This window comes from Carlito syrichta, unplaced genomic scaffold (genome assembly GCF_000164805.1).
Source record: "Carlito syrichta isolate Samal-C Ts95f unplaced genomic scaffold, Tarsius_syrichta-2.0.1 Scaffold126806, whole genome shotgun sequence".
In the NCBI taxonomy this organism is placed as follows: domain Eukaryota; kingdom Metazoa; phylum Chordata; class Mammalia; order Primates; family Tarsiidae; genus Carlito; species Carlito syrichta.
This window is the reverse complement of record NW_007070902.1, coordinates 88,445-102,431: the sequence shown is the minus strand read 5'-3', so window position 1 is coordinate 102,431 and position 13,987 is coordinate 88,445. Positions and strand designations below refer to the sequence as shown.

At 46.8% G+C, this 13,987-nt stretch overlaps 1 protein-coding gene across 4 annotated transcripts in view; it reads left to right on the top strand.

Moving 5' to 3' along the window:
- ATP6V0A1 (ATPase H+ transporting V0 subunit a1) overlaps nucleotides 1–13,987 on the top strand; it is a 78,892-nt gene that overhangs the window by 53,486 nt on the left and 11,419 nt on the right. For 3 of the 4 annotated variants that reach the window (XM_008048830.2, XM_021707910.1, XM_021707909.1), the window contains exons 13-19: nucleotides 451–605; nucleotides 1,667–1,757; nucleotides 3,189–3,307; nucleotides 4,168–4,384; nucleotides 5,028–5,135; nucleotides 11,056–11,163; nucleotides 12,063–12,080. In XM_008048830.2, the coding sequence (XP_008047021.1) occupies nucleotides 451–605; nucleotides 1,667–1,757; nucleotides 3,189–3,307; nucleotides 4,168–4,384; nucleotides 5,028–5,135; nucleotides 11,056–11,163; nucleotides 12,063–12,080 (816 nt within the window). The remainder of the gene's footprint in view (nucleotides 1–450; nucleotides 606–1,666; nucleotides 1,758–3,188; nucleotides 3,308–4,167; nucleotides 4,385–5,027; nucleotides 5,136–11,055; nucleotides 11,164–12,062; nucleotides 12,081–13,987) is intronic. The other variant, XM_008048833.2, reaches the window with a different exon arrangement.

Here is a 13,987-nt window from a genome sequence, read left to right as displayed (position 1 = left end):
AGCCCACGGGTTCGAGACCAGCCTGGGCAACTTGATGAGACCTCATCTCTACAATAAATTAAAAAATTAGCTGGGCATGGTGGTGCATGCTTGTAGTCCCAGCTACTTGAAAGGCTGAGGTGAAAGGATTGCCTTAGCCTAGCTGATTGAGGCTGTGGTGGCCATGAGCGTGCCACTGCACTCCAACCTGGGCAACAGAGTGAAACTTCAACTCTTTTAGTAAAGAAGCCATGTACTATGAAAGTGACTTTCTCATTAGCATTGTCTTTTGGTCTTTAGTTCAACTCTCTGAACCAGGATGGGGTAAAGTAGTGCCAGAGGAAGAGGCTGGTGTATCTAAACAACACTGTCACAGTGTAGGCTGCAGTGAGGGGCTGGTGTATCTAAATAACCATCACAACATGGGCTGCAGTGAGTTCATTCTCATTACTTCTTTCTTCTGCTTCCCAGATGTTTAGCACTGTGTTCAGTGGTCGATACATCATTCTCTTGATGGGTGTGTTCTCCATGTACACTGGCCTCATCTACAACGATTGCTTTTCCAAGTCTCTTAATATCTTTGGGTCATCCTGGAGTGTACGACCGATGTTTACTTATAATTGGACGTAAGTCAGATTGGAATACATGAAAGCTTATTCCTTTCATGTTCAGCCCTGATGTTTAAGACAAGTGGTAAACAGGCACTTCTTTAGGAAGTAGTTAACAGTGTCTCTGTTTGAGTAGAATGCAGTATCTCCGCTTATTTATGCTATAACCTAAGAACTGCTTTTTTTGAGTTGGAGTCTCACTCTGTCACCCAGACTGGAATGCAGTGGCCGCTCCCAGCCACCGCAGCCTCAACCTGGTAGGCTCCGGTGATCTTTCCACCTCAGCCTTCCAAGTAGCTGGAACTACAGGTGCGCGCTACCACACCCAGCTAACTTTTTATTTATTGTAGAGATGAGGTCTTGCCAAGTTGCCCAGGTGGGTCATGAACCCGCGGGCTCAGGCAATCCACTCACCTCAGCCTCCCAAAGCACGGGATTACAGGCTGAGCCATCGAGCCCATCTTATGAACTGCTTTGTAATTTACTCAGCAAGTATCAAGGAACTGAGACTATAAGTTAAGCACGTTATTTTCATAAATTTAAAGCAGAGCCCAGCACTTTGGGAAGCCAAGGCAAGAGGACTGCCTGAGCCCAGGGGTTCAAGTATCAAGGAACTGAGACTATAAGTGTTCAAGACCAGCCTGGGCAACATGGTGAGACCTAATTTCTACAATAAATCAAAAAATTAGCCGAACATGGTGACATGTGCCTGTAGTTCCAGGTACTTGGAAGGCTGAGGCAGAAGGACAGACGGATCACCTGAGCCCAGCAGGTTGAGACTGTGGTGGCTGTGAGCTTGCCACTACACTCCAGCCTGGGTGACAGAGTGAGACTTTGACTCAAAAAAAAAAAAAATTTAAAGCAGAGCCCCCAATTCCTTTCTTGGTTATACATGTGTGTTTAATTCTTCTTTTTGTCATCTCTGATCCCTCATTCTCAGCTAGCAGTCCTCCTTCTTCCCCCCTCTTTTATTAAAGAGACAAGACAGCTTTAGTAATTTCTTTGGGGGTTGGTTTCTGGACCCCGTTGCTCCCCTCTCCTGATCAAAAATCAACATGACTTTTCTCCTATCATGATAGGGAGGAAACGCTTCGAGGGAACCCTGTCCTCCAGCTGAACCCAGCACTCCCTGGCGTGTTTGGTGGACCCTACCCTTTTGGCATCGATCCAGTAAGAAAACTTCTTTCCTGCATGCTAACCTCACATTTTAACTGTGACTCTGAAATGAGAGAATTAAAGTGAAATCGTTATTTGGCTTTTAGTTGCCATATTTCTGACCAACCCTGATGCATCTGCTCAGAGTATTTCAAAACCAATAAGGGACCCAAGTGCCTTGAGGAGTCACATATTTTTGCCTGCACTGCTTATTGCTACAGTGGCTAAGACCTTGACTCTGGGAAGACTGGTTTTCAAGATTGCTTCCCAGTTCTTAATTTTTTCTGCTTAACTTAGCTTGGCTTTTTATTTTTAGCAGATATTTTAACAAGGCAGAAATATCTTTCCTAAGAGTTTTAAACTTCCATTCTTATCGTTACATACTTATGAAACATCCCAGAATTTATTTTTTTCAAATACTTAGGCAATTTAAGTATAATCAAGTGTTTTTTTTGTATTCTAAGAAAATTTTTTTTTAACAAGGAGTTAGGGCAAGAATTTAATAAGCATGAGATTGTAAAGACTGCAAAATTCCGGGGTAAGGGGGTATATTATGGGCAGGAAAGATTAAAGTTTCTTGTAGAAGTGGCAATTAGACCAGTTGCAATTGCTCACGCCTGTAATCCCAGGACTTTAGGAGGCCAAGGCAGGCAGATCACTTGAATTTGGGAGGTTGAGACCAGCCTAGGCAACATGAGACCTCATCTCTACAAAAATATTTAAAAATTAACTTGGTTTGGTGGTGCACACCTGTAGTCCCAGCTGCTCTGGAAGCTGAGGCAAAAGGATTGCCAGAACCCAAGTGGTCAATACTGCAGTGAGCCATGATTGTGCCACTGCACTTCAGCCTGGGCAATAGTGTGAGGCCCCAACTAAAAAAAACAAAATTTTGTGTTGAGGAGTGCATGGCAGTATGATGAAACAAGATTAGAATGAGTCCATAGTGGGCCCAGCTCGGTGACTCAGCTTGTAATCCCAGTGCTTTGGGAGGCCGAGGTGAGTGGATCGCCTGAGCCCGCAGGTTCAAGACCCACCTGGGCAACTTGGTGAGACCTCATCTCTACAATAAATCAAAAAATTAGCTGGTCGTGGTAGCATGTGCCTGTAGTTCCAGCTACTTGGAAGACTGAGGTGGAAGGATCGCCAGAGCCCAGCAGGTCGAGGTTGCGGTGGCCAGGAGGGTGCTGCTGCACTCCAGTCTGGGCGACAGAGTGAGACTCCAACTTAAAAAAAAAAAAAGAAGAATGAATCTATAGTGGCTAGTAATTGTTGAAGCTTGGTGAGAGATATGTGGGTGTTTGTTATACTAGCTCTCTACTTAAGCATATGTTTAGAATTCTCCATGATTAATAATAATAAATAAAGATAACTTTTTTAGGCAGATGAATGACATTTTCCATTTGAGACTTCCTTTTAATACCTTTTTGTTTTCTTGGGTTGTGACAGATTTGGAACATTGCAACCAATAAACTAACCTTCCTCAACTCCTTCAAGATGAAGATGTCTGTCATCCTTGGTATCATCCACATGATGTTCGGCGTCAGCCTGAGTCTGTTCAACCACATGTGAGTTGTTCTGTTCCTGTCACAAGAATGTGTATGGTTTAGATAATGCTTTTGCCTGAGGAAATCATAACATCTTCAGGAGGGATTGATAACTCAGACCCCATTCCATGTTATACAGGGGATTTCGTAAAAATCCCATGATGTTAAGTGAGGCTTGATATTAGCCCCTTAACAATTTACAGTTGCAGTAAAGATCTTTGAAAAAAAAAAACTAGAGCAGTTTTCATCAAAATGAGTAAGTTCTTTTTCTTCCTTGATATAAGTTATGAACTGTGGGCCGGGCTCGGTGACTCAGCCTGTAATCTCAGCACTTTGGGAGGCTGAGGTGAGTGGATTGCCTGAGCCCACGGGTTCGAGACCAGCCCGGGCAACTTGGCGAGACCTTGTCTTTACAATAAATAAATAAAATTAACTGGATGTGGTAGCATGTGCCTGTCGTTCTGGCTATTTGGAAGGCTGAAGCAGAAGGATCGTCGGAGCCCGGCAGGCTGATGCTGGGGTGGCCGTGGGCATGCCATTGCACTGCAGCCTGGGCATTGGAGTGAGATTCCAACTCAAAAAAAGAGTATGAATTGTGGTCTCAGATTGTGCTAGATTTTTCCACTCTTCTTTTCTCATGGAGATAATGCTGGGCATGGTACTAGAGCCATTTAGGGTCCGAAAAAGTCTGAAAGTGATAGTTAATCCCACATTAGGAGGTCTCTGTGGCCTCAACCTCTGGCTGCTGCTTCTTCAAGTGATAAAGACAGAATTGAGGGGACGTTATTGAGTACTAGGAGTCTAGTGAGTACCTCCACTGGGTAGAGGAGTGACCCTGGGTCTGTTCACCCTTAACATTGTTTTCCTCTCTCCCCTTTTAGTTATTTCAGGAAGCCTCTGAATATCTACTTTGGCTTTATTCCTGAAATCATCTTCATGACTTCTTTATTTGGCTACTTGGTCATCCTTATTTTTTACAAGTGGACTGCCTATGATGCACATACCTCGGAGAATGCGCCAAGCCTTCTGATCCACTTCATAAACATGTTCCTCTTCTCCTACCCAGAGAGTGGTAATTCCATGCTGTATTCCGGGCAGGTACGTTAACCCAGGGTGGACCATCTGAGGCAGTTGCCCAACGTCAGGGGTCAGATGTTTCTCTGACTCCAGAACAGCCTAAAAGAAACTTTCTGTAGTATTTGATTTTTTAGCCTATACATCAGAGCTAAATTCAGACCATCCTCTTTAGTTTGGGAGGCTCCAGGAAGAGTACTGCCATTTTATGGGACTGTTCTAGGGCTTTGCTACAACATCTAATTATTCTGAGAAACTGGATAGTGTTATTAATAGGTAGGTAAGAAAGTACTGGCCAAGTGCAAGGGGTTCATGCCTGTAATCTCAGCACTTGGGAGGCCGAGGCAGGATGATTGTTTGAGGCCAGGAGTTTGAGACCAGGCTGGTGTAGCAAGACCCCTTCTCTACAAAAATTAGCTGGGTGTGGTGGCCCATGCCTATAGTTCCAGCTACTTGGGAGGCTGAGACAGAATGATCACCTGAGCACAGGAGTCTGAGGCTGCGGTGAACATAATCACGACACTGCACTCCAACCTGGGTGACAGAGTGAAACTCAACTGAAAGAAAAAAAAAATTCTGTTTTGGGGGATATTTGTACTGGAATTGAAAGCTGCATATTTAATCGGTGGCCTTTCATGTGATGTGCCTTGTCCTTCTTGCTTTGCAGAAAGGAATTCAGTGTTTCCTGGTGGTGGTTGCGTTACTTTGTGTACCTTGGATGCTGCTGTTTAAGCCACTGGTCCTTCGCCATCAGTACTTGAGGAGGAAGCATTTGGTTGGTGCATTTCTATTGTTGAAAGTTACTAGGTTTTTTTTCCCCCCCAAGATCAAGGCAATTCCCCAGTGGATATAATTAATTGTGCACAAATCTGCATATTCTTAAAATGTATTTGTGTTATATCCCAGCATGAGCACTGGGCCTGTTGAAGTCAGAGAAACTTGTGTTTGCTGCTCAGACATCTGGATTCAGCTTGAGCAGCTGGGGTGGAGGAAACAGTCCTGGTCATGCTCTGTTCTTGCTGTGCTCAGTAAAGTCCAGGCCTGGGCCTGTCTCAATACAGTGTCAGCCAAAGCCAGGCTGCAAGAGCTGCAGACAGGCGAACCTCTCATGCGGTCTGCCTGGGTGACCACAGCACTGATGCTGAGACGTCTTCTTTTAAAATGAGACCGTGATGCTTTCACCCATCAAAACATCTGGGGAAAAGGTTTGGTTTAGAGCACATTGATTTTTTAAAAAGCAGCATACATACATGTGCTTACTTAATGTACATGTGTGTATGAATTCTACACGCAAAGTGAAATTTGCCAAATATCCAGTATTGTGCATAATTTCTGGCTATCCAGTGGTGCTTACTTATCACGCTGCCTGAAAAGCCCCAACAATCTTGTTGCATGACTCTTGTAGGCTGCTAGGTGATTCCTCTTGTTGGAGAGCAGCTGAGTTACAAGACCCTCCTTCTCCCTTTTCTGACCATCTTCATCCTTCCATGTACCCTCCATTCATCTCCCCTTCACTCCCTCCCTCTTTTGTTTTCTTCCCCTTCCTCTTTTCTTCCATTCACTATCAGGAAGGGCAACCCGTGGAGGTCCCAGTCAGCCCAACCCCGAGCCAACAGGGACTAGAGGCAGCAGCGGCTGCAACAGTGAGTGAATCAAAACCAACAACCATCACATTGCATTTCAAGAGGTGGCAAACAGTGCAGCAGAACTCTTTTTAACTACATCGAGAGCATAAGACATGTGTGCTCTTGGGAAGTATGTCCTTGTTGCTCACTGAGACAATGACAGAAGAGATTACCCCCTCTTAAGAATAGATTCTGGTACCATCTTTACCATTGGTCTACTAAGTTTCTATTCAGATATGTAAGTTCAGGCATGTCCATGGGAACAAAGTGACTGTTGGACCATTTCTAAGTCCCATCATCTTAATCCAAGGTGGCAGCTCTTGGGCTTGTCCACTTTCATGACTTTTTGACTTCATATTTTGTGGCCCTGTATTAGATGCTTTTTCAGCAGGGAGGCGAGACTATCTCTGTGATTCTTGAATTGATTTCCCTGCTCTTCAGAGCTCTGCTTTAGATGATGCTTGGACGTTTTTTAGCAGTGGCCTACCCTCTTTAAAAATGAAAGTTTATACATTTTACTTTTTTATGAGAGATTCAGAAGCCCTCGTGTCCTTAGCTGTTCCAGTGAGACCTACTCTCCCGTGTGTCTTGTGTATACTGTACATCTGGCGTAATAACCAAGTCATCTCCTATCGTGATCCTTCCCTCTTCTGGTACTAACTCATGATTCAGGAACAGTACTTTCTGTGTTAAGCATCTGAATATTTGTCCTTAAAAACATCTTTTGCTTAAATCTTATAATGCACTAATACCATAGTAGCCCAATATATTCTAGATTATGAATCAATATTTCTGAAACCTCATCAGTAGTGATTACTTGTGTACTTCTGTGTTCTAGTGGCATGTACTCCTTGAAAGAAAATGAAAGATTTAGATGGATAACGATTTCCTTCGTTAGGTGTTTCTGATCATTTTAATCCTGGAAAACTGCTTATAGTCATCCTTTGAGAACTCAAAAGGGCAGATATTTTGAGTCAGCAAATTTTAATCTCACTGCTTAAAATTATTTTCAAGTTAAGCCTTCCCTATGAGAAATAAAAAAGCCCCTAGAACATCTGCTACCCGCTATGATGTTCTTTCCAAATACTCTTCTTCCTGCTAGTTGTAGTGTATGTCAGAGTGCTTCTGAGAAGATCTTGATGGTTTTAGATCTGGCAGCTTCTGTGATAAAGCCCAGGTTAAAAGCCCCAGGATGAATGCCTGCACTTGCCAAGAGTCTTCTTCTCCCACTGGTTCTTTGGCCAGCTTCAGTTTCTGAAGAGCAACTGCAGGTATTAGGATGCTGATTCTGTAAGAAGGGCCCTGGGTTCTTGACCCCAGGGGGCTGAGGATGTGAACACTGCTCTGATTCTGTTCTGTTCTTTGTCCTCTTGTTCGTCTGTGAGCAGTTCATCACAGTTTACTTTTCTGTTCTTCTTTTCTGCTGATGTGTGTCTCTCCCCCACTTCCTGTAACTCTTGCTCCCTGTGTTCTGAGGGGTACGTGTTAGTGTCTGGCTGGGAGACCTCACTTCTCTGCCCCCAGTTCATCTGCTGGTTGAGGAGAGCTTTGGAAATGATCTTCTGCCGGGGGAGCCAACAACCCTGCCACCTTTCCACCTTGTCCTGTAACCACCCAGGATGCACTGGAGTCCCTTCCGCGCCCTGGTTGTACTTTCCATCACCTTTAGAGGGTTGTCAGGTGTCATATGTACATGGCCCAGAGGTGCCCAGGCTTCAATGTTTCCAGATCTGCCTGTACATCAGAATCACCTGGTGAACACTGAATTTGTTTCTTAGGGCATTAAGACACAGTAGATAAGTGGAAGAAGATGTAAAAGGTACCCAGATAGTTCCCTACTTACATTTAAAACATAAAGCACAAGGCCAGGTGTGGTGGCTCATGCCTATAATCCTAGCACTTTGGGAGGCCGAGGTGAGAGGATTGCCTGAGCCCATGGATTCAAGACTAGCCTGGGCACCTTGGCGAGACCTCATCTCTACAATAAATTTTAAAAAGTAGCTGTACATGGTGGCACGTGCTTGTAGTTCCAGCTACTTGGAAGGCTAAAGCGGAAGGAACACCTGAGCCCAGCAGGTCGAGGCTATGGTAGCCATGAGGGTGCCACTGCACCCCAGCCTGGGTGATGGAGTGAGACTCCAACTCTAAATAAATAGATAAATAAAACACTAGGTACACTTGGCTAGAGGATGCATGTAGTACTAGCTGAGAAGAAAACCTCCTGTCTGCTCCCACCCCTACCACCACAGTTCTCCTCTGGGGTATTGTTAACAGTTCAGGAACTTGACTTTACTACATAGCTGCCTATCATCTTTTTTTTTTCTTAGAGACACAGTCTTGCTCTGTTGCCCACGCTGCATGATCTTTCTTCACTGCAGCCTTGAACTGAGATCAAGTGATCCTCCTGCCTCTACCTCCTGAGTATCTGGGACTGTGGTGCACACCACCATGTATGGCTAATTTTTAATTTTTTTTGTAGAGGCAGGGTCTTGCTATGTTGCCCATGCTGGTCTTGAACTCCTGGCTTCAAGCAATCCTCCTGCCTCAGCTTCCTAAAGTGCTGGGATTACAGGCATGAGCCACTATGCCCAGCCCCTGTCATCTGTTGATACCTGTGTATGTGCAATAAATGTGTAAAGAAACACATTAGGAATTGTATTTTAAACTGTAGCCCTCACCTGGTGTGGTGGCTCACTCCTGTAATCCCAGTACTTTGGGAGGCAGAGGCGAGAGATTGTTTGAGATCAGGGGTTTGATACCAGCCTGAGCAACATGGTAAGACCTCATCTCTACAATAAACTTTTAAAAATCAGCCAATTGTGGTAGCATATGTCTGTGGTTCCAGCTACTTGGAAGGCTGAGGAGGAAGGATCGCCTGAGCCCTGCAGGTTGAGCTGTGGTGGCTGTGAGCATGCCACTGTACTCCAGCCTAGGAGTCAGAGTCTCACTCTGACTCCAAACAAACAAACAAACAAACAAACAAATAAAAACTGTAGCACCCTTATAGGTATAGTCACTCTTTTTTATGGTAGCCTAGCATTCCATAGAATATTTTGTTGGATATGCCAAAATCATGTAATCTCTCTCTCTTTGATAGATGCGTTGCTTGTTCCCCATTCTTTGCTCCTACAAACAGCAGTACAGGGAACATCCTTGTCTGTATATGGCAAAGTTCTATAAGCATTAGATGTCCCAGTAGTGGAATGACTGAATCTCAGAGGGTTCCTGGGTTTTAAATTTTGATAGACCCAGCCGGGCTCGGTGGCTCAGCCTGTAATCCCGTGCCTTGAGAGGCTGAGGTGAGTGGATTGCCTGAGCCCGCGGGTTCGAGACCCGCCTGGGCAGCTTGGTGAGACCTCATCTCTACAATAAATCAAAAAATTAGCCAGGCGTGGTAGCGCGCTCCTGTAATTCTGGCTACTTGGAAGACTGAGGCGGAAGGATCACCGGAGCCCAGCAGGTCGAGGCTGCGGTGGCCGGGAGCGGCCACTGCACTCCAGTCTGGGCGACAGAGACTCCAACTCAAAAAAAAAATTTTTTTTGATAGATCCTTTGCAATGATTATACAATTTGCCCTTGGGGAAATATCTTTTAAATACAGATTTCCTGGGCTCTACCCCCAGACCTACTAAATTTACAATTTCTGGGAATAGTATATGAAAATCTCTATGTAAAATGAAGCTTTTAGGCCAGTCACGGTGGCTTGTGCCTATAATTCCAGCACTTTGGGAGGCAAAGGTGAGAGGATTGCCTGAATCCAAGGGTTTGAGACCAGCCTGGACAACTTGGTGAGGCCTCATCTCTACAATAAATCAAAAAGTTAGCTGGGCATGGTGGTGCATACCTGTAGTTCCAGCTACTTGGAAGGCTGAGGCAGAAGGATCGCCTGGACCCAGCAGGTCGAGGCTGCGGTGGCCGTGAGCATGCCACTGCACTCCAGCCTTGGCAGCAGAGTGAGAGGCCCACTCAAAAAGAAAAATTCAGCTTTTGAGGTGATTCTAGTGAAGCTGGTTCTCTGACCAATATGTGAGAACCACTGCAGGGCAGAAGAGAGGATTTGTGCAGATGCTGGAGACCTGAGCTGGTCCCTGAGCTGTGGTGAGTGAAGCTGTGTCAAGAGGTACAGGCCAGAAGGGGAGACTGAGGAGGCTGGGGACTGTGGGCAGGCAAGCAGACTCTGCACGCTGTGCTGCTGCCACAAAGCCATTTTGCAGGAGAGTCGACCTCAAACTCTTGCCTTGCTTGGCTCTGTGAAGTGGCTCCCAAGGCTGTTTCTTAAATTCCTTTTCACACTGTGACAGTGAAAGGTTTTCCAAGTCAAGTTGATTGAAAAAGTCTGCCTATGGAGACCCCAATGGAGATTATACTGGTGAAGTCAGAGAGGCAAGCACCCAGGCAGCGTCTGCCCACATGCCCATAGAAGAATTCTTTTAACACTCCAGAACCCTCCGCTGAGGGGAAGGAGCCCCTCCCCACTTTTTATCAGCTCAGTCTTCCCTAGCCACAAGTGAATGTGCATTAAGTCTGATTTCCTTCCCTGGTCTAGGAAGTCCTTTGTTCTGGGCAGAGACCCGGTACATTTCTGGGAGAGGTTGCTGGAATTCTTGGGTCCCTGTTGAAAACTTATCAGACCAGGGCACAGCCACCGTATCATTTGACACCACTCCCTCTTAGAGAGTCTAATCTTTCTTTCCAGAAAGGCTTAGGCCCTTGCAGGCTTTACAGATAGAACTGTGCATGTTATGAGAGTTGCTTGTTTTGAGGTTTTGTTCAGGCAGGATCCTCCATCAGCGTCCACCAGGCGAGGCTGGTACCTGGGTGCAACAGGCAGAGCTGCGTGCTTCCCAGGAAGCAGGGGGAGGTGGGCATTGCAGGGTGGGCTGGGCCGGGCAGTGGTGGCTGGGTGGGAACACTTGTTTGCTTTGACTTAGCTGCCCGGTCCATGGGTTTTGTTTTTGTTGTTAGAATATATGCTTTTCTGAGGTTTGTATGTACTAACCATCCCCTTCCCACCTCACAGAATCCACGCTAAAGACAGGCAAATTCTACTCTTTCTGTTCATCTGTGTAGGGAACTCTCAACTTTGGTGGGATCAGGGTGGGCAACGGACCGACAGAGGAGGATGCTGAGATTATTCAGCATGACCAGCTCTCCACCCATTCTGAGGACGCAGAAGAGGTAAGATCCAGTGGTGTGGGCTTCCTCTCCTTCAGCCTCACTCCAGTCTTCTCCTTGGAACGTAAGAGTACTAACCCCTAATCAGCCTGCCTCTGCCCTCTTAGGGCACCACAGCTTTCCCCGTGGACCCTGCCTAACCCCAGTGTTGCACACAGAGCTGCAAGCAGTTTCACTCTGCTCAGAAGTTCGCTGTGGCCTGCAGCACTCTGCATGCAGATCTCAGCGACTCACTCCTATCCTCGCTGAGGCAGAGCACCCACATCTCAGCTCTTACGCCCCAAAATGCAGATCACTAGGGACAGCTGCTTCATCCCTTGGTCCTTCCAAGAATCATTCTGTGACATCACTGCCCACCTGTCATCACTTTGGAAATCCCATCCCAAGATGTGTTCTTATTGAGGAGATTTTGTTTGAGCCGATTTTATGTTATTTGCCTACTTTTTATAAAGAAGTGAAAAGTAGCCAGACCAGGCTAGACTTTTCCTTAAGACACCAGTTCCAAGTCCAGTTTTAAAAAATATCTACTCTCCTTATCTGAACAGTTGGAGCACAAAACCTCTGGACTGAGCTGTTGAATCTCATCTAGTCATGATGTTTCTTTTAAAGCAAATAGGACTTTAGGACCCAGGTTGGACTTTTTAGTCTGTCTGACCACTTTCACTATTTACATGACCTTTTAAAAAGAAATCTCAAGGGCTGGGTACCTTTAAAAAATATGTCTCTTAATGCTCTAATTCCCGCTGATTTTGCATTCATGTGTGCTGAGGAGGTCTGCCTCCACACGCAACTTCCATCACCACTAACAGACTCCCTAGCAAGCGTTCCGTAGCCTTGTGCTTCTAACTTGTGACCTTGTGTGTGGCGTGGCTTTCCACTAAGTGTTGATTTGTGTTTTCAAGCCTGCCGAGGACGAAGTGGTAAGACAAAAGCCTCTGTGCCTTCATGTTTCTCTGGGACCTCTCTCTTCCCATCCTTGTGATCACTCTCCTGACCCTGCCGCACGCTGGGGCCATACACATGACCCGCTCATCTGCATCTCACTGGCCATTTCTGATCCGTTCGTGAACCTGTGTCCTAAGAAAGCTCATCTCCATTAACCGCATCTCATGTCCGTCCCCTCTGTCTTTATCTCATTGACTTTGCTGATCTGACACTCTGAGAATGGCTTTGAAGGGGCTCCAAGTTAGGTCTGCCCTGGCATTCTCGAAGTGACCCCTTTGGGGGCCACATCCCACTGGGCTCTGCCTTGCTCTCCTGTGATGTTGTGGTTGCTCTGCTTCCAACCGCCTGGGGTGGCCGTCTCCTCGCTCCTCTGGGTGTCCATGAGCAAAACTTGCCCTCCTCCCTGTCTGAGATGCAGCCAGCGTCTTCCTGCTGCCCTCACCTGCTTGCTCAGGGTCAGCTCTGCCACTGCGTGGCCCAGGTGAGAGGTAGACAGCTTTCAAGTGAAGCTTCGCCTCAGGTGTATCCCAGCAGAAAGTCCATCTGCGTGAGAGGAGCTAATGTTATGTCAGCAGTAGAGAAGAGCGGGGCATGAAGAAGGTTCGTGAACATGCCGGCCCCACCTAGAGCAGGCCTAGTTCTAGCCCAGTAGTAACTCGGGTAGCCACATACACGTTTTGAGTTAGGTTTTAAAAGGCCTCACTGCACTGTTTTCATCTTCCCCAAACTTCTCTCTCAAATCCTGAGATGTGTGAACTATATACCCTTCCTGTGCCTGCCTCTCCTGGTCCCCTCTAGGCAGTGGGATAGGGCTGGGACAACCTTTGCTGTCTGTGGAGAGCAGGCAGTGCCTGGCCGTCCTGAAGTTTAGAAGGGCTCTCTGCTCTTGGGCTGCTTGTCTGCACGCTCCCTGGCTGAGCTGCCTGGTGGGGCTGGGGGTGTGCCCCATGCTGGTGCAGAGTCTACCCTCCCAGGGCCACCGCCTCCAGCAGCACTGCCTTCTGAATGTCCTCCAGCCAAACGCCAATGCCATGGTCATGCCTGAATGACCCAACCAGCCGTTGTGCACCAGTGTCCTCATTTGTAGCCAGACTTGAAGTCAAACAAGACAGACTCCAGTTCCTCCTCTGAACCTCTGGTCACTCAGCTCACTCAGCTCACTCGAGTTCAGCTGCCCTTGGTCTCCTACCCAGCCCTAGCACTATCAGGCACATAAGCAGTCTGCTTCTCTACAGCCAGACTAAGAGATAACCATGACAGTTACCTAAAGATTTCAAACTAAACCGGCTTTTGTTTTTTTGAGTTGGGGTCTCACTCTGTCACCCAGGCTGGAGAGCAGTGACATAGTCACAACTCACGATAGCCTCGACCTCCTGGGCTCACGTGATCCTCCCACTTCAGTCTCCTGAGTAGTTGGGACTACAAGCTCACGCCACCATGCCCGGCTAATTTTTTGATTTGTTGTAGACACAGGGGTCTCATTGTGTTGCCCAGGTTGATCCTAAATTCCTGGGCTCAAGCAATCCTCCTACCTCGGCCTTCCAAAGTGCTGGGATTCTAGGAGTGAGCCACTGTGGATGACCAAAACAGACTCACTCAGTTGCCCAGGCTGGAGTACAGTGGCACACTCATGGCCACCCCAGTGTCGACCTGCTGGGCTCCAGTGATCCTTCCACCTCAACCTTCCAAGCAGCTAGGACTACAGGTGCACGCTACCACACCCAGCTAATTATTGTAGAGACGAAGGCTCACCAAGTTACCTGGGCTGGTCTCGAACATGCAGTCTCAGGCAGTCCACTCGCCTTGGCCTCCCAAAGTGCTGGGATTACAGGCTGAGCCACCAAACCCGACCCCAAACAGGCTCTTTAAAAAAAGCTCAGGC